At 35.0% G+C, this 21,024-nt stretch overlaps 1 protein-coding gene across 5 annotated transcripts in view; it reads left to right on the forward strand.

The window, feature by feature from the left end:
- Nucleotides 1-21,024, forward strand: part of LRRIQ1 (leucine rich repeats and IQ motif containing 1) — a 203,870-nt gene that overhangs the window by 81,797 nt on the left and 101,049 nt on the right. For all 5 annotated transcript variants that reach the window (XM_077748144.1, XM_077748145.1, XM_077748146.1 and 2 more), the window contains exon 17: nucleotides 6,144-6,263. In XM_077748144.1, coding sequence (XP_077604270.1) covers nucleotides 6,144-6,263 — 120 coding nt within the window. The remainder of the gene's footprint in view (nucleotides 1-6,143; nucleotides 6,264-21,024) is intronic.

The raw sequence follows: 21,024 nt of genomic DNA on the forward strand, positions 1-21,024 counted from the left end.
AAGTGATCTCAATTTCATCTTCTCTTCTCTTGAGTACAGTCATCTAGTTTCTTACAGCATTCATATTAAAATGTGAATTCTAGACTGACTTACCATTCTAGAAAGCAGAGCACAGTGCAATAGAAAGAGGCCCAGGCTTTAGAAGGAGCAAAATGGAAATTTTATGATGGATGTGGTAGAGACTGCTCTCTGCTCACCAGAACTCACATTCTCCCCTTCTTCCAAGCATACAGCCAGACTAGATATTCCACCTTCCCCTGCACTTTAGTATGGCCCTTTTTCTGAGTTCTAGTCAATGTATTGTGAAAGAAACACATGTGCACCGCTGCCATGTCTGACTCATTAAACATTGCACAGATATCCCTTCATATTCTTTTCCCTTTCCAGTTGGCTGAAATGAAGACAGCTTCTCAGGCATCCTTGGAAGCTGTCTGTCAGGATTACAGAGCTGGCAGGGTCTGGATACCTGNGCAGTCAGCACAGAGCCCGAAGCAGGGCTCGAACCCATGAACCGTGAAGTCATGACCTAAGCGAAAGTCGGACGCTTAACTGACTAAGCCACCCAGGCGCCCCGAAAGTTTATCATTTTAGATATGATGGAGATGGAAGACCAGAAAATGTGACATTATAGTGACAGATTAAGCTGTTGGATATCCGGGGGAAGAACATTCCAGACACTGGAATATCTGATCCAAGGCACTGGTTTAGGAGCATACTGTAGTGTTTAAAGGGCAACAAGAAGCCAGTGTGACTAGACAGTGATGGAGGGGAAAAGGGTAACACTTACAAATCAAATCATAAGTCAGTGTAAAGACTTTGGCTTCTCATCTGAATGACACAGGAAGACGTTACAGGAATCTGAGCATCAGACTCACATGATCAAGTTTACTTTATGTTGTGATTCTACTGTAGGAAGGCAGAGGCAGAAGCAGCAAAATCAGTTAGGAGCTATGATAGGAATTCAGACAAGGGTTAATGGTAGCATGGAACCAGAGTGTTGTAGTAGAAGCAGTAAGAAAATCACAGGCCAGGATATATGTTGGTTTATTTTGAAGGTAGAGCTGATAATATCAGTTCATGGGGTTGTGGCATATAAGAGAGTGTGAGGAGTCATGGATGCCTCCAAGGTACTGGAATAACCAAGTAGAGGAATAGCCTTAAAATTAAGATGCTGGCTTTTACTACTAAAGCCATAGTTTTCAAAATTATCTTTGCTATGGTTGTAGTGAATATATTCAGCATTTCAGTTGACTTAATTTGAACTGTACTCTTAAGAGCAATGCATGGACATTACTAATGCCTGAATAGTGATGGGAGTGGGGGAATTCAATGGATTCAAGGAAACTGAGGAAAAGAAAGAACCTCAGTTACCATCTCAAAATATTATTCTGCAACATGAGAAGTGAATATATCATGTAGACCAAACTCCCCCTGTCCTCAGTTGATAAGGAATACTTTTTTCAGCATTGATGGTATATGGATCTTAAACTTTTGCTTCATTCTGTTCAATGAAGAAAGAGAAATTTTTCACTTTGTGAAACAGTCTAGTTCAGGGACTGATATCTCTGCTGAATGTTCTTTTGTTGAGCTTCTGTGTATCTATAACAAAAGTATGCATAATTCAGCCTTTCCAGCTTAGAACAAGTCTCTTTTGTTGTACACCATGGTACTTAAAATCACCTGAAGTGATCTCAATTTCATCTTCTCTTCTCTTGAGTACAGTCATCTAGTTTCTTACAGCATTCATATTAAAATGTGAATTCTAGACTGACTTACCATTCTAGAAAGCAGAGCACAGTGCAATAGAAAGAGGCCCAGGCTTTAGAAGGAGCAAAATGGAAATTTTATGATGGATGTGGTAGAGACTGCTCTCTGCTCACCAGAACTCACATTCTCCCCTTCTTCCAAGCATACAGCCAGACTAGATATTCCACCTTCCCCTGCACTTTAGTATGGCCCTTTTTCTGAGTTCTAGTCAATGTATTGTGAAAGAAACACATGTGCACCGCTGCCATGTCTGACTCATTAAACATTGCACAGATATCCCTTCATATTCTTTTCCCTTTCCAGTTGGCTGAAATGAAGACAGCTTCTCAGGCATCCTTGGAAGCTGTCTGTCAGGATTACAGAGCTGGCAGGGTCTGGATACCTGAATTACTTTATGTTAAAGTGTTGCCCCATGGTCTTTCTCACCCTCTCACTCTTTTCCAGATGATTGAGAAATAATCCTTTAGCAGGGAACAAGTGTAAGGTATGCTTTGGGGATGGGAGTTGATGGTAGTTGGAGGGAAAAGTCAGCTATGTCTAATGTAGGTAGAATTTCTTGGCCAGGGAATTAATTTGAATATATGAGAAAGATGAATTAATTGTAGATAGACTACTGAGGAGAAGTTGAAACCTTGGCAGAAACAAATAAGCTAGAAGCAGAATCTGAACATCTATAACGCCATTATTTCTCATAAACTGATCAGAGATGGCTGGAAGTTTAATTCCTGACCCTATGCAGGTTCATGAGGAAAGTATCTATATGTATCACGCCAGAAAAACACACACTATATTTTGTATTCTGGAGCTTTGGAGAAGTCCTGTCCCTGATGAGATAGGCTGGATTCGCTGTGAACCACAATGAGCCTTATCATTGAAAGCCTGGATTAAAGTTTCCCTTTACACCCTGTTTTCCCCAGGTCTCCACATCACCTTGATATCTTCTGTAACCAATTCTTCTATAACCAACCCACATCTCCTCACTCATCACTAGCTTATTTGAAACAAGTTCCGGATATCATTTCTTTTGTAAATATTTCAGTATGAATTTCTATAAGACCTATTGCTTTAAGTGGAACTATATTACCAACCTAAAAACTGAAAAGCATTTTTCAGTATCACCAAATATCCAATCAATATTCAAATTTCTATTGTCTAATCAACGTTTGATTTTTCTTAATCAAAATACAAATAAGGTCATCACTTTGCCTTTGGTTTAAATAATACTTAAAAGTCTCTTAAATACATAGTAACCCCTCTCTCTCTTTTCCTTACAATTTATTAAGGGAACCAGGTCTTTTGTCCTGTAGTTTTCTGCTTTCTGAATTTTGCCAAATGTATCCCCATAGCATCACTTACATGTTTCTTGTTTTCTTCTTTTTCTGGAAACCGACAGTACATTCTGAAATTTGCTATGATTTGGGTTTCTTTCTTTCTTTTTTTCCAATCAAGAATACTTCAGGTTAAGCGTCCGACTTCGGGTTAGGACCTGATCCCGCGATTCGTGGGTTCAAGCCCCGCCTTCGTCTCTGTGCTGACAGCTAGCTCAGGGCCTGGAGCCTGCTTCAGATTCTATCTCTATCTCTCTCTCTCTCTCCTACCCTCCCCTGCTCATGCTATCTCTCTCTCTCAGAAATAAAAAAATATATATATTTTTAAAAAAGCTAAAAAAAAAAAAAAGAATACTTCAGAGGCAACTGGGTGGCTCAATCGGTTAAGCGTCTGACTTCAGCTAAGGTCCTGATCTCATGGTTCATCTCACAGTTCGTGAGTTTGAGGCTCTGTGCTGATAGCTTAAAGCCTGGACCCTGCTTTGGTTTCTGTATCTCCCTCTCTTTCTCAAAACTGAATAAACGTTTTTAAAAAATTAAAAAAAAAAGAATACCTCAAAATGGTTGTATGTATTACAGTGAAGAAGTACATAATGCCTAGCTGCCTCTCTTTTTGGAATATTAGTAACCATTGAGAATAATTGCCTAGTTCAATTCTTGTAAATAGTTTGCAAAATATTGGTACTCTATGTGTAATTTCTCCGTTTTTAACAAAAAATGTCTAAAAAGAGAAATTTTGTTTAATTGACTATGTAGTTACCTTGAGGTACAATTCATATTAGAAAGGTAGATTAAATATTTGATGCTTTTTAACCAACTTTTAGATTAATGAGGTTTCCTAATATCCTTCAAGTTCACCATAACGTGTTGTATCATAATACACACATAAAATTTTTAAATAGATGATGTTTAATTCCCTTGCAATTTTATTCTTACTGATGCTTAAATTTTCCCTCATTTGGCCAAATTAGCTTCAAATTAGCTTTTGTGACACAATTCAGTCATTGGTAAAACTTCCTTTGCTTTCTGATGTGTCATGATGTTTCAGATCCATTTTGTATACATTTTGTGCCAGGCCTAGATTCAGTCATTGCCCCAAAGGTCTTTGATTCCTTTAATGGGAATCATATTTAGAGGTCCAGCCTGGGTTTAGGAGTGAATTAGGATCTTAGGGTGTTGTTGCTACTGGTATAGTCATTGTTTTTAGATTTTTTTCATCGTACTGAACTTACAAATACATATTTTTAAGAAAAAAGTATACCATTCATACTGATATTTTAAAATTAAATTTATGACTGCAGGATATTTACTTATTTGATTTTATATTTGCATCTCTTTCTTCTATTGAAAGTTGTGATTTCCAATGACATTAACATAATTATTCTTTTTTTTCTCTCCTTTTCACTATTCTGTGTGTGTGTGTGTGTATCTGTGTCTATGTACATATGCACATACTTAGTGGAAGTAAATAAGGACCATATAAATAAGAAAAAAAAAAGCAGGCTATTTATTCAGAGACTGCTATAGCAAGGGGCTCAGCCAGAATTAGTTGCCTTTGGCATAGTCTTCAAAGGCAGGGAAGGGAGTAGGAAATCTTTAGTGGAGAGAGAGAAAGAGGGAAAGACCTTCAGGCATGGTTTAATTGGAGGGTTTTGGCAGGGGGAAAGTATAAATTGGGCATCTAGCAGTGGGGCATATTATGTGATTGGTTGGGAAGCATATTTGGCTAGCCCTGGTTGATCCTGAGTTGGAAGTAGGGTCAACAATAGGGAGACCACCAGTCGTTGACTAAGTCTTGCCCATTCCTGGCCGCCAATTGTTGTCACGGTTGTGGTTTGGCTTTCAAGCTTGGTTGCCACAGAGCTTGTGGGTGACTTCTATTTTCATAAATGGTCTGGTTATTGTCCATACATTCCAGTTCTCAGTATGTACATTTCCCATAATAATAATACCAATATTATACTAACAATATGATTACTGAAAACATGTTTAAGGTATTTCCTGTAGTTAAATTTGTCTTTTGAGTATATTTCACCAAGAATGTAGTAGAATAAATCTATTTTAACCTTAAATAACTTATGTGTGCACATGCCCCCAGGATGAAACATATTTTTGTATCTCTTCAGGAATTCCTTTTTATTTCATATTTGTTTGTTTTATACCTATCTTACGCATGTGCACATTTCCAGAGTCAAATCTAAAAAAGGCATATTCAGAGAAGTCTGGTTTCCCCAATCCTATTTTGTGCCTCAATACTTAATGAATTTTAAATTTAATTTTAGAACTTATTTTTTAAATGTTAGCAACCACATATACATATATATTTGATATATATGAGCTTATATAATTTATATATTTATTGTATTTTTATATACAGTCTTGCATAGAAAAATGGTGGCATAGAATATACACTTATTTCTATCTTGCTTTTTAAACTTCACGGATCCTGGAGCTCACTCCCCGGTGGTATATACAAGTACTTACTTAAAAGCTACAGAATTCTTGGAAGTTAGGAAAGCTTTCTCTCCAAGATTATTGAGGAATTTGAATGATTTTAATTCTATTTGTATGTACTTGGTTTATTTTAAAATGAAATTAGTTAATAGTTATGGGCAAAGATAATACCTCTCTAATAGGCCATTTGTATATGTTGAAATTTTCCTAAATTCGTGTTCGTTTATTTTATACACAATTATTTGAAAATGAGAAAAATTGGTTTTCCTTTGTATCTCTTTCTTCTTAGTTTAGAATGGGTCCTGGAGGAATTGTCAGATAATTGATTGGTTGACCTACATGTGCAGTTGAGGGAGTTTTAAAGATTCTTTTCTGCTTACCACAAGGAAAGTCTCCTGAGATTCAGAACTTTAGACACATGCAGTTGTTTAATTTATCTTACAGTTTTAAGTGTCACATAAAGTTCAAAAAACAGATTATTGAGCCATTAAACTAAAGGCTTAGATGTTTTATCTTCCTAATGGGATAACACAGAGAATCTGGTTTGTAGTTTGATCTATAACCTTGTATAACATGCTTTAAATTTTTGTTTAGGCAGTTTGGAAGGGCTTTCTCTTGCGAAAGAAACTGACAACAGCTCTAGAGGCTATTAAGAATGAAGAATCTGAAGAAGAATATGAAGAAATAAATTTGGAGGATTTTACATTTGATGAAGTAAGTACCAACTACAGCATGTAAATATAGGTCTTAAAAATTTTTAGTATCCTTATTTGGAGCTAAATCAGTTTCTAAGATTTTTATCCTCCTAACACTATGTTACAGATTATTTTAAACAACACTTGAAAAGGTATGCTTCTGATTTCTTAATATCTTCTTTATTTACTCTATAAGCATGTACAGTATTACATGAGCTCAGAGAGTATTAACAAGAGTTTGTGCATACTCTTTGACATAATGATTTGCACAATGTTTTATCAGTTATCCTTCATTAAATACAACTCTGAGCTTATGTATGCCCTGCTCAGCAGTCTTTTGTAGTTCTTTGTTGTCCAGCAGAATGAGAACACCTTCTATATTATTAATGTAAGTATTTCACAGTAACATAGCAGACTATACAGACATGTATACCACTTCTCTCCTGTACCTTCCAAATGCTCTTATCAAACTGAGCACTGTTTTCTTTATAATATAATTTACTGTCAAATTGGCTTCAGTCTGAGCACTGTTTTATCATACAGAGCACTAGCCTTTACATTAGTTTTATTCACTGTTTCCTCTTCTCTAGACAGTTACACCCACATAAACACCACTCTGATGAAGAGGTAGAACATATGAACATCTACAGACTTCCTTATGTCTCTGTAGTATTCATACCTCCATCATTATAGATTAGTTTTCCCTATTTTTGAACTTCCTATAAGTGGAATCATACATTACATTATGTACTTTTTTTCACATAATATTATGTCTGTAAGATTTATCTATATTGTTGAGTATAGTTGGATATATATCACTCTTGAAAATACCCACTTTTGGGGGTACCTGGATGGCTCAGTCTGTTAAGTATCCGACTGGATCTCGGCTCAGGTCATGATCTCCCAGTTCAATGTATTGAGCCCAGGGTTGGACACTGTCCTCACAGTGGGGAACCTCCTTGGGATTCTCTCTCTGTCTCTCTGCCCCTCCCTGGCTTGTTCACACACAGGTGCGCATGTGTTCTCTCTCTGTCTCTCTATCTCAAAAAATATTTTCTTAAAAAAGAAAATACCCACTTTTCATCTATTATTTGAGTACCCTACTTTTTAAATACTCCTTTTTTTGTATTTGAATACATACACTTTAAATAGTAGTCTATTCTGCTATTGGAAGATATTTGTTGTTGAGTTAATTCTAGTATTGTCTACATACTAACATTCTTGTGCATGTCTTTTGATGTACATATCCACATTTCTTTTAGGAATAGAATTTCTGGGCGTTAACATTTACCTGTGTTTAGTAGATAGTGCCTAATGGTATTCCAAGGTGATTATATCAGTTTATAGTCCTATCAGCAGAATATGAGAGTTTTAGAGGAGCTCTGTCTTCACTAACACTTTGTATTTTCATGTCTTTTTCTTCCATTCCAATAGGTGTATGATGGTATAATTATTGTTGTTGTAATTTACATTTCTGCCATAATTAATAATTTTGAATACCTTTTAAAATGCTTACTGAACAGTTAGACTTTCACTTTTGTGACATAATCAAGTGTTTGTGTATTTTTTCATTGGGTGGTACATCTTTTTATTGATTTGTAGAAGTTCTTTATATATTCTGAATACTACTCTGTTTTCCCTTGCAAATATTCTAACTTTTGTGACTTACCATTTCACTGTCTTTATGGTTAATTTTGATGATTAGAATGTTTCTAATTTAAATTAAAAAATTTTAATTGTTGTGACATATGAGAAATCTTTGATTACTCCTAGATCATCAAGATATTCCAGAAACTTTATTAACCTTCCGCATTTAAGTTTGGATGCATCTGGAATTAATATTAGTTTATAGTGTGAAAAAAGGGTCATGTTCCCCTTGGGTCAAATGAATCTATAATTCAACTTGGGAGAACTAATATTTTTAGACAAATACTTTTTAAAATCCATGAACATAGACTATCCCACAATTATGTAAGCCATTTAAAATTTCTGTAAAAATGCTTCGTAGTTTTCATTATAGTGCCTTGAACATTTTTCTTTAGATTTATTTCTAGGTGGGTATTTTGTATTTTCTGATATTATATTTATTTATATATGTTGACCTTATGTTCAGCCACTTTGTTAAAATCACTTATTAATTTTAGTAGGTTATCACTCAGGTATTTTGTATTCTGTATACATATCATCATCTGAAAATAATTACAATTTTATTTTTTCCAATTCTTATGCCTTTTATTGTTTTGTTTGTTTTTCTTTTTTTTTGTTTTTTTGTTTTTTATTTTTCGCTTTACTATTTCCAGTAAAATGTTGAATAGTGGTGATATTAGCGGACATCTTTTTCTAGCTTTCTGGGTTAAAGCTTTCAGTATTCTACCACTAAGTAAGATGTTTAACATAGGTTTCTTGTAGAAACTCTATATATGATTAAGGTAGTTATCTTCCTTAACATATTTTTACCATTCTAAGAGGTTAATATGAAGATGATGATGATGATGATTTTATATATGAGTTGGATTTTATCAAGTACTTTTTATGTGTATAACATTGATTTTCAAAAATTAAATCTTATATTCTTAGAATAAACCAACTTAGTTTTAATGTATTATCATTTTTATTACCTCTGACTTTGATTTACTAATATTTGTTTAGAATTTTTGCATTTATATTCAAGAAGAACTTGTACCTATAAATTTTCTTTTTTATAAATCTCTTAATTTAGATTTTGGTATCAAGGTTATGTTGGCCATATACATTACATTGGGAAATGTTTCCTCTGTTTTGTTTTCTGGAAGAGTTTGATGTAAGATTGATTTTATTTATTTCTTAAAAATGTGTCTCAGCATATAATCTATTTGGGGAAATGTTCCATGAGCATTTGAAAGGAATGTTAAGTATATTGTTACTAAAATCACAGTTACTTCAACTTTATTAATTTTGGTTTTAAAAATCTTCTGAATCCTCAGTGACCTTGGGGGAAGGAATCCTGTTATTGAAAGAAGAATGCTAACATCTCTTACTATGATTGTGGGTTTCTCTAAACGAGTTTATAGTTCTGTCAAATTTTGCCTCATAGTTTAAAGCTACATTATTAGGGGATACACATTTTGTATAGTAAGTGATTGTATCATTGACTGTTTCAACATCACAAAATTCTCTTCTTTAACTCTAGGTTCCCTCTTTAGCTGAATGCCTTAGTGGCTACTTCCTGATATTTCATACCTACAACAACTTTATTTTGGATGGTAATTTTATAGTAATAGATATTTTTTAACCATTCCCATTTAAAATTTCTATGTTTTATATTTAAAGTATGACTCTCATAAGAGAATATAATTAGGTTTTGCTTATTTTTATATTCTATTCTGATATTATTTTATTAACATATTCAAACTATTTTAATATTTTTATAAGAGTATAGTTAGGTTTGTAAATACCATCTTTCTGTTAGATTTTTGTTTGTCGTGTGTATTCTTTCTATATATTTTTTAGTTTTTTATTGCCTTCTCGTGCATGAATCAAGTTTTTTGTTTGTTTGTTTTTCCTCCTCCCCCGCCCCACAATAGCTTGTTAGTTTGTGGTTATATTTTTCCATGTACCTCATTTCTTCCTGCATTAACATGCTTCCATCTGCATTCGTTTTCCTTCCCTGAAGGATTTTTTTTTTTTTTTTAGTAATTATTTTACTTCACGTGAGGTTTTTTTTTAATCATTTGAACACTTCTCTTCCTTTAAATTTTGAAGGATATCTCCTCTAGGTATAGAATTCTAGGTAAAGTTTTTGTGTTTAAAGATGTTAATTTATTAGCTTCTGGCTTTCATAGACTCTGTTGAAAAGTCAGTACTAAATCTTATTTTTCTTCTCTGAAGATACTATCCTCCCACTCTGGGGCTACATTTAAGGTTCATTTTCTGTGCTTATTTTTCAGCAAAGGAGTGATTTTATTTGCATTTACTCCACTTGTAGTAAGGAGGTCAAAAGCTTCTTGAATCTGTGGTTTGTCTTTTACCAATTTTGGAAATTTCTTGGCCAATGATTTCAAACATTTAATCTTTTTCATTATTTCTCTTCTTTGTGGTAAAGTGGTTCCAAAAATGTATATGTTAGAATTTCTCACCATTTCATATTAGATTCTTAGACTCTTTTTGAATGGTTCTCTATTTGCTTTGTTTTTGTTGTTGTTGTTTATTTTTTGTTTATTTTGCTTCTGTGTTTTAATTTGGATGTTTCCTACTGACGTATTTTGTAGTTCACTAATCATCTCTCTTATCTAAGAATTTTTAGCCTATATTTTGCATTCTTAATTTTAGTTATTCCATTTTTTAGTTCTAGAATTTCTACTTGATTATTTATTATAAATTCCAGCTACATCTTGAAGTTTTCTATCATTTTCTATATTTTCCTGATTATATCAAGTATGGTATTTTCAAAATTTTCTTGGTTCATTGCAACATCTGAATCACTTGTAGGTTTATTTCTATCGACTGTTTATCTCTTGTATTTTGAGTTAGTTCTCATTTTTAGCATTCAATCTTTGATTAAGTATCAGACATGAATGTAAAAAAAGTGTAAAGACCCTAAAAGATGCTTTTTTTTTCTTTAAAGAGGATTTAATTTTAATCTTGCAGGCAGATATTGTATGGAAGAGATTCTCTGACATTTATTTTTAAGCTTTGGTAATGTGTAATGACTTTATTGTACCATTTGGGTAACTGTTTGCTTCTCTTGAATCTTTAGGATTATGTATGCTCATTACTTATAGTATTAGCAGGCTATGTAAGTAGTGTGATGGCTAATGAATTATAGGTTTGAGTGACAATTTAGTGTAAACCACTTTCCATGAGTTACATTGTATTTTCCTTTTATATATACTTCTGAACATCAATGCCAAATTGCAGAGGGTACATGTGTCTTTTCTCCTTTTCTTTCTCTTTTTTGCTACTTGATTGCTTATTTCACCTTAAGCATTTAATATATAGAATATGAAAATGATTACAAATTAATACTTATTTCTTTACTATTTTCTTTCCAATGAGATAACAGCCATTAAATAGCAGTCTAGGAATAAAGAACAACAAACTTTTAACTACTGCATTATAGCTGCTGAAAAGATCATGGATAGTCACTTAATAAGAGGGTATCAGTGAGTGGCAAGTACAGTGTGGAAATTACCTAAAGTGAAGAGGCAGAGATAGGGACACGGTGACTGGGGATTCAGTGAATGCATCAAACAGCGTCATCCCTTTTTTTAAACTCATCTTACAACTTAAGATGTCATGATTAAATGACCAGAGAGTCCCTGTATCAGAATGTCTATATGCTGGAAGAAGAAATGACACATTTATTACTTGTCACATCAGGCAGCAGGAGCTTAGTGCTCCTAGTTGTTCCCCTTTGTTCCTAAGTTGCACAAGGAGGAATCTGAGGAATTCCCCCCTAGGAATCCCAAGCCTAGGAAACCTTATATTTTTAAAAACGGCCACCACCAAACCTACCCATCCTATGATCCAGAGGAAATGATTATCTTAATTATACCGGACAGCAAGGAAATTTTTTCTTCTGCCCCAGAGAGAAACACTAAAAGACACTCTCTGAGTCTCTTAGCATAGTAACATAAGACTATCTCTGTCTTCTGAGTCGTCTATTAGCTATAGTGACATCTTTGAAAAGATAGTCAGCAACAACAACTTTTTAATGTTAGAAATTAGTGTTAGAAATGTTAGAAACCTACAGAAAATTGTTTCTCAATAATATGTAATCTTTGTGTATGCATGGCAAATTTTCCCATAAATACCAACTCTAGGAGCCACTCTGAATAATAACTCTGGACAGGGGCCAGGATAAAATCCATTGGTTTATCCTCATCATGTATTTATTAAGGTTATTACTATCAATCGCCCAGGTGTTTTTTCTTTAAGTTTCTGTACTGACTCCCATCAGATATGGAGCTTTAATCCAGGTACAGCTGGAAGTATTAACTCTTGCACAGACTCTTTCTTGGGCCTCAAGGAGGAAGTTTAAGGTAATTCTGCTATCTGAAACAACCCTCGCCAGTGAGTCGAGGATGACTTGAATGATTTCTAGTGGTGTTTCCTTAAACACTTGAAAGATGATTTATGACCAGGACACCTTCCAGGTGGCATTTGTCCACCCCAGTGGATGACTGAGAATGGGTATAGGGGAAAGATCTAGAGATGTTTTTAATGGGTGGTACGGGTTCTGGGGCTATCCCTTGATATCCTGATAAACTTTTCTGTAAAGTTAAAGGAAATGACTATCACACTGTGGTCACAGTCTTCTGGAGAGGGATGATAGCCCCAGTAATAAGTTAAATTTAAGGTTCTTGCAGTCATTTGGAAGGGCCCTATAGGGCATTTTTCTTGTGGAAGAAGGCTTCAAGGGTGGCTCTGAAGGACAAAAGATTACCAATGTCCGTCCCTTTCTTGTATCTCTCAGAATGTGAGGTGTTCGTTTCAAAATTGCTGGGTGGTTGTTATCCTCCACCTTCTCAAAATTCAAGTGTCCCACTTCAATAACTGTAACTTCACTTTTTTCCCCCCCAAATAATTCTCTATTCACACCTAGACCTTTTGTGTGGAAGGGTTTAGGACAAGAGGAATAGGAATAGGACAATGCATTTTTATAAAACTTAGCCAGGATTAAATTTGTATGCCCTGAATGCCCTCTGGCCAGGCTGTGCCCTGAGGATGAGGATGCAGCCATCATGCTGGTCTGGGACTCACTGTTAGGGAAGAGAAATAGGCATCATGCCCAGGAATTGTCGGGACAGAATCCTGAATTGTCAAAGCAGGTCTATCTTAACCTCGGGGCAGTTTTGCCTAATCATTTCCTAGGAAGTAGCTGCAGTCCTTTTCTGGAGAGTCACATTAACTGCCTTATCAGTGTGTTTGGACATAAGGAAGTAAGACTGGTGGAGTCAGACTATCAGCTCATTGTTGAGTAGCTTTTGTGATAAAAGGCAGTAACTTTCAGACTCCAATGGTCCAGAAAACTGTAAAATGATACAGACCAAATTTCAAGGCCTGCAGTTAATGTGGCCAAAGCCAGCTGACCACCTGAAAAGGTATCAGCAGTAGTAAAGTATTGAAAGTTTAATGTAGTCAAGTTTCCACTAGCAGGAAGGGGAAAGGATCCATGCAATGGTACCTCTTCCATCATAGATATATGAGTAAATTTAGTAGAAGTCATGGGGCATCTGGGTGGCTCAGTCAGTTAAGCATCTGACTCTTGATTTCAAACTCACAGTTTGTAAGTTCGAGCCCTGCATCAGGCTTTGCGCTGACAGTGTGGAGCTCTATTGGGATTCTCTTTTTCTCTCTCTCTCTGTCCCTCCCCTTCTGTCTCTCTCTCTCAAAATAAATAAATAAACTTTAAAAAAATGTTGTAGAAGTCACGAGTCTGGCATGCATTGACAGCCTCAAAAATAGAATGAAGCCCAATCCATGATTTGATTCTAGTCATCTCATCAGGGGATGGGACTTTACCTTGGACATCCCTAAGAATAATCAAAACCATTCTGTAAGCAAGTGTGATTTTATTTTCCTGTTTGAGGGCCCAAAACAGGTTGTCTTTGGTCAGGCTGTCTGTAGTTTTCCACATGGCAGATCGAACTGTGGGCTGTTGGCCATAGCCCAAGTGTCAATTGGGTTTCAGCTTATCTGAACCATCCCTGAACCAGGCCCAAGCATTTAGGGGAACCAGGGTGATAATTAAGATCCTTCCTGGCCAGCAGCTTTGGTTCGGGCCATTGAGTGGAGGTAATGTTTCCCTGAGAATTATAGCTGCTACTTTTTCATGTCAAAGCCAGGATGCCACTGAGGCCAGAATGGCTATTTCTTTTGACAAGTGAGGCTTGGGAAGACCAATCACCTTGTTAGTTATTGAATCTGAGTTGTTTCACCCTAAACCAAAACTATTAGGTCAGAGAGTCATAAGGCCGCCAAGGGTCAATCATTTAGTTTCTAAAATAGTCTAGTAGGGAACTTCTTTTCAATAGGAATATACCTGGTATCTGTGTTAGAAAGGTCACAAACCCAAAACCACAAGGGATGCCTCTAGGTGGAGGCCAGAGGGTCCAACTGATAAAATCATCAGTCACAGAACCTTGTATTGTCTCCAGTTCTGAAGGAGTCGAATAAGATATTGGGCCTCCTTTTTTGCGGTAAAAAGCTGAAGAGAGGGTTTGTTGTTGTTGTTGTTGGGTTTTTGTTTGTTTGTTTTGCTGGCTACTAGAGAGATTGAGATGTTATCTTCTATAGTCCCAAGAAATTACTTGACTAACCAGTCCCTAAATGCTGGCCCCAGAATTTTTTCAGGTTTGTCAGTCAAGTCCTGGGGGCAGAGGTGTGATCATATTCACCATTATCAGGACAGTTGAAATTAAGACTTTTTTTTAAATTGAGATATAATTCACATACCATTCTGACATGACAACCAACAGGATACCATCTATATAATGAAAGCTATGGACATCAGAGGATAGACCCAATGGTCATCCAACAGATGTTAAGTTACAAGAGTTTGTCACACTAACATTTCTCTACCTGCAACTCTTCACCTACTGGGATAATTCCCTATGGCACTTATGAGATTGAAAAGTAAAACATGTAATATATCAACTTCTACTCTACAATTCAGCTATAGAAGTAACAATAGTACATTGAATTAGCCTAAAGAGCCCTACCCACAAGATAACTTTAGCTCCTTCTTCCACAGTGAACCATGTCCAAACCCCATCAGTTGAATCAATCTGGTCCATACCCTATGAGTCCAGAGTAGCATAGTACCATCTAACACAGGGCAAAACACTATCTATATCTTCCCAAGGTGTTAGCTATACAAAGATCCTTGAAAAGATAATGTAGAAAGAAAGCTGTAATAAGGCATGCAGAAATGAAGACCCATGGAAAATTGTTTCCTGGCATTAGGCACCTATTAAATACTACTCATAATGAACTTCTGAAATAGTGATGAATAAGACATTTCTTGGGCCTTGTGTTTGCAGTGCAAAGTGGATAACCTTTTTAAAAGGATTATTTTAGCAGAAGTTTTAATAAGCCTATGTCTCAATCTCCTTTAGAGAGAATTTTTGCCACTTTGCCATAAAATATCTATAATACATGTTTAAATAATAGGTATTATTAGACATACCTATAATAACTTAATATATGTCTAAATAATATGTACTATTAGACATGTCTATTATCTAAATAATAGATATGTTAAGTCTAATGTGACATAGTGATCTACACTGGCAGTTTTATTTTGCACCTTTTATTTTTTATTTATTTATTTTTGATATTTATTTATTTTTGAGAGAGAGAGAGAGAGTGCAAGGGAGGAGTAGAGAGAGAGAGGGAAACAGACACAGAATCTGAAGCAGCAGCTGTGAGCACAGAGCCTGATGTGGGACTTGAACTCACTAACCGTGAGATCATGACCTGAGCCGAAGTCGGACAACTAACTGACTGAGCCACCCAGGTGCCCCTATTTTCTACCTTTTAAATTATAAAGTAATTTTACTTGGTGCTTTTATTTGTTGACTTAATTTAACAAAGTTTATTTTCTCTGTTACTTAATACTTTTAGAAACCACCATATTAAAAACAATAAAGTTATCTTAAAATTTAAACCACCAGTCCTCTTACAAGTCCCTAAATCTAGAGAAGATGAGAAAAGCTAATATAACATAAGTATAGAAAACCACAACAGTCAAATTTGAATTTTTTTTCCTCCTACTGAAGTAAAATTCAGTAAGTTTTCGGGAATAATTTTTGAGGAGACAAATGTGTTAAGCTGGGCAACTTTCAGCTCTGGAGTTCATGTTTGATCCCTATCTCAAACTAACTTCACAGAGTGTTACATATTACAGTACATTGTGGGAAAATAAACAAATGCAATCTAAAGTATATGCAAAGGAAAAGACTACAGTGACATTTTGTTTAATGAAGAGAAATATGCATATATATATATATATATATATATATATATATATATNGCTTTTTTTATTGAGAATGGAAGAGAGTGTTTAGAAAGTGAGACATGAGATTTATAATGGGCCAAGTTTCCAACTATAAGGCTTATAAAATGCTCCAGAAGATTTCAAGAAGTATTAGAAAGAATTATTTTGGGGATAGCAAGAGGCAACTTGGGCAGAAGAAGAAAGTGTTGAGGCCAGAGAGCAGTAGTGAAGGGAGGAAGGAAAACATCAAGTCATGGCTTTTAGCATTTCTAGGACTTGCTCAATTCTGACTTGTTGCTTAGGGCGAGTCTGATCCTAGTTTCATGCATCAAATGAAAGGATTACACTAGATGGCCTGAAACATTTTGTATATACACACCCAAATAAACATGAATGTTATTTGTAGCCTGCTCTTTCTTTCTTTCTTTCTTTCTTTCTTTCTTTCTTTCTTTCTCTTTCTCTCTTTCTTTCTTTTTTCTTTTTGTAGCTCCTCTTTTAAATATCCTAATTTTCTAGACTCTAAAAGTTTGATTATAGAATAATGATTTCTTCTCTGATCAAAAGCCAAACACATGGTCGGGATGCCTGAGTGGCTCAGTCAGGTGAGCATCCGACTCTTGATTTGAACTCAGGTCATGATCCCAGAGTTGTGGGCTCAAATCCTGTATCATCAGGCTCTGTGCTGAGTGTGGAACATGCTTTGGATTCTCTCTCTCTCTCTCTCTTTCTCTCTTTCTCTCTCAAATAAAAAAAAACCAAATACATGTATATCTGGTCAAACATTTCAATTGTGAACACACAGTTACAAATCTAAGTTCAAGTTTATTTTTAATATGTAATAAATTTGTTAGTAGTTTTCTAATAACTAGAAAGCTTTCCAGATCCTCAGCTGTAAGTTAAAGAATATCTGAACAGAAGGTTTTCTTAAGCAATAACTGAAATTTGTATAAATGTCCAGTCGTAAGCATGATATATTAATATACATTTTTAAAACAGTAGTATATTTATAATCTTGGCCAATTCCTCCTGACATTTTGAAAGCGTTTTTTCAACATTCGAAATACTGCCAAATATACTTGATATTAATAAGCTTGTACTCATATAAATCAGCAGTCTTGGTAATATGTTTTGCTTGTGATTATATAATTACTAAAAGTATCTTTAGCATGTTATATTAAGCCTTCTCTTTATGCTTCTAGAAATTTCTGAGATAGTAGTTAAAGAATTGTTCTGGAAGCTTATAAAAGTTTATGACCTTGCATTAAAAACCAAGGAAACCTCTTTTCAAAGGTTTCTGCACTTTTATGTTATCAATTTAGAGACTATATTTTCCCCAGACTTTAGATAGCTTTTTTAAGAAAGAGACTTCCATCTACAGCTCTGTGAAATGGCAAAGAAATCACTCTGCTTTGTGAGTCCCTGTCCTGCTGTAGAAAGAAAACAAAGAAAACAGCTGGAGTCCCTGAGAATATAAAAAGGAGGTGGTTAGCAGGTGTTTAAAAGAAAAAAATAAGTTGTTTGTTTATATGTTAAAAAAAAAACAAAAAAAAAGTGTATATATCCTTGTCTGCCAATACTGCTCCTTTTCCAGTTAGTCCTTTAGCGGCACATTACCTTTTAAATTTTTCCTCCATTTTTTTATTGTAGTAAGATACATATAACATAAAATTTACCATCTTAATTTTTAAGTGGTATTCAATGGTATTAAATACATTCATAAAGTTGTGTTACCATCATCACCGTCCAATCCATATCCAGAACTCTTTTCATCCTGCAAAACCAAAACTACATAGCTATTAAACAATAACTCCTCAATCCCCCTTAATATCCTAGAGTTATCACACTCTAGTTTGAAAATATACCATCTTAACTTTCTCCTTTACAGTTCTACCTCCACCACTTTCAGTTGTTGATATAACAAAATTACCTCTTTATAAACCTAAACTAATAACTCCATTAAATGAATTAGTATCTTAAATTATATGGGAAACTAAATGTGGAATTACAAGCCAAAGTAACAAAAATACTAGCTTTTAAATTAATATTTTTTAATATATTACTCTCAAGTCAAGTAGAAAACAAAGAGTTGGTTTACAAACTGTTGCCACAATAATATTAGCTTTTATAATTTCCCACATATTTCTCTTCACTGAGATCTTTATTTTTTCATAGGCTTCAAAGTGCTGTCTAGTCTCTTCATTTCAACCTGTAGGACTCCCTTTAGCATTTCTTTCAGTGTAGATCTAATGATCATAAACTCTCTCAACTTTTATCTGGGACTATTAATTTCTCCCTTGAATTTGAAGGACAGTTTTGACAATATAGGATTCTTGGTTGACAGTTTTTGTTGTTGTTGTTGTTGTTTTCTTTCAGCATTTTGAATATATCAACCCACAGCCTTCAGGACTTTAAATTTTCTGATAAGAAATCTGCTGACTGTCTTAGTGAGGATTCCTTGTATGTGACAAGTTGCTTCTCATTGGCTTCTTTCAAGATTCTCTCTATCTTTGGCTTTTGAAAGTTTGATTATGTGTCTCAGTTTGGGTCTCTGAGTTCGTTGTACTTCAAGTTCATTGAGTTTCTTGGATGTTTATATTCAGGTCAGTCACTGAATTTGAGAAATTTTTAGCCATTGTGTCTTCAAATGTGCTCTCTACCTCTTTCCTTCTGTTCCGTCCATGACTCCCATGATGCATAGGTTTATACATTTGATGGTGTCTCACAAGTCCCTTAGGTTCTGTTCACTTTTCTTCAATTTTTTTTTTTTTATTCCTCAGACTTGATAATTTCCATTGTCCTATCTTCATGTTCACTGATTCCTTTATCTACCTACTCAGAGATAGATCTTTCTAGTGAATCCCAGTAGTGAATATTTTATTTTAGCTATTGCAGTTTTCAGCTCTAAAATTTCTTCTTGATTTCTTTTCAGATTTTCTCTCTTTATTGATATTTCCATTCTGTTTATATATCATTCTTTTCCTTTTACTTCTTTGAGTATCTTTAAAACAATTATTTTAAGGCTTTTCCTAGTAGATCTGCCATGAGGTCTTTTTTAGGGGTAGTTTTGGTTGATTTATTTATTTTTTCTTTGAATGGGCTATAAACTTTTCTGTTTCTTTCTAAGACTTGTGATTTATATATTATAACTGGACATTGAATCTAATAATTATAGTAAGTCTAGAAATTAGATTCTCTCCCCTAGGTTTTGCTGGGGTTTTGCTTTTGTTTTTATTGCTTTTGTTTTTGTATTTATTACTATGGGCTGTCTCTGTGCTGAGGATCAGCCTGAGTTACAAACTTAAGGTCTTCTGAGGTCTTTTCTGAGCCTATGCCTTTCTCTGAACATGTATATTGACTCTCTAATTTCCTACATACATGCAGATGCTTTTGAACATTCTAGCCTTAAAAAAATGAATATCCTAGTCTTTAATAGCTCCCAAAAGATGAAAAAGAGGAAAATGAAAGGGTTGGGGAGGATACCAGTCCATTAAATCCCTTGGAAATCATTTAGCTGGTGGGGCAGGGGCTTGCAACAGTAGATGTACGACAAAAGGACACCCACTTCTTTGTGCCTCTGTGACCAAAAGTAATAATCGATGATCAATGCACAGATTGCCAATATTTGGAGATTGTTGTCCTCATTGTCCACCCAGGTTCCACAAGCTATGTGCAGGCTATTCCTGGAACACATGAAGAGCTGCCTGCCTCAGGGCCCAGGAGGAGAGAATAGTTGCTACTGTGCTAAAACCTAGTACTGAATCAAGCTAACCACAATTTACCATCTAACTCTTCCCCTGGAAGTTGTAAGCCTTCAATAGACTCCAGAATTCCAAAATTGTTATATCAAATGGATTCTGCCTGTGCAATCATTTTCTAGGTTGGGAGACAGGTTCCCAGTTCTCCCTACTCTGCCATCTTCCCAGAATCCGCTGGGACATTGCCTTTTATCATGTTGTCTCCATATCTTCACATTTTCTCTTCACATTAGTAGTTTTCACCAGATTAAGAACACAAATTTGATGCTAGCTGAAATGCCCTAGGCCTTGATCGTTCCTGGGATGGAACTGGATTTTTCTTTATTTGTCATACAAAAGGAAGAATGAAAAAATCTGAGCCCTAGGGGCACCTGGGTGGCTCAGTCGGTTAAGTGTCCGGACTTTGGCTCAGGTCATAATCTCACAATTTGTGAGTTTGAGCCCCACCTCTAGCTCTGTGCTGACAACTCAGAGACTAGAGCCTATTTCAGATTCTGTCTCCCTCCTCTTCTCTGCCCCTCACTCTCTCTCTATCTCTCTCTCTCAAAATAATAAAATAAATATTAAAATTTAAAAAAATTCTGAGCCCTGAATCCTGTTTGCATCATAAGTAGTGCTTTTTAAACCAGATATGTATTCTTAAACCATATATAACAGATACATAACTGTTAAAATGTTTGCCCAGAAAAAATTCAGCAATGTACCTGTCAAACAACAGTGGAGTAGAAGTTTCCTATTTATTCAAATAACAGGAATTTAAATAGTTATTCTAAGTTCTATAGGTAAAAATCTGTCTTTGCACTGCTAGCCTATAGTCAGGTGTCTTAGTTTTTCCTTCCCAATAGTCTTTCAAGAAATAGTCAAGAAACACTGACATTGTATAAATGGAAAATTTCATTTAGTTCTCCTCAGAATACAGTCATTCTAATTTTTAAATCTGAAATGTTCGACTTTTTTACAACCTTTTAAAAAACAAATTCATGAGCATCTGATCTTTTTTTTGTAAAAATTCCAAAAACATTATAGAACCACAGACATTTAGTCTA

Source organism: Crocuta crocuta, unplaced genomic scaffold, assembly GCF_008692635.1.
Source record: "Crocuta crocuta isolate KB4526 unplaced genomic scaffold, BGI_CrCroc_1.0 scaffold79, whole genome shotgun sequence".
Taxonomy (NCBI): domain Eukaryota; kingdom Metazoa; phylum Chordata; class Mammalia; order Carnivora; family Hyaenidae; genus Crocuta; species Crocuta crocuta.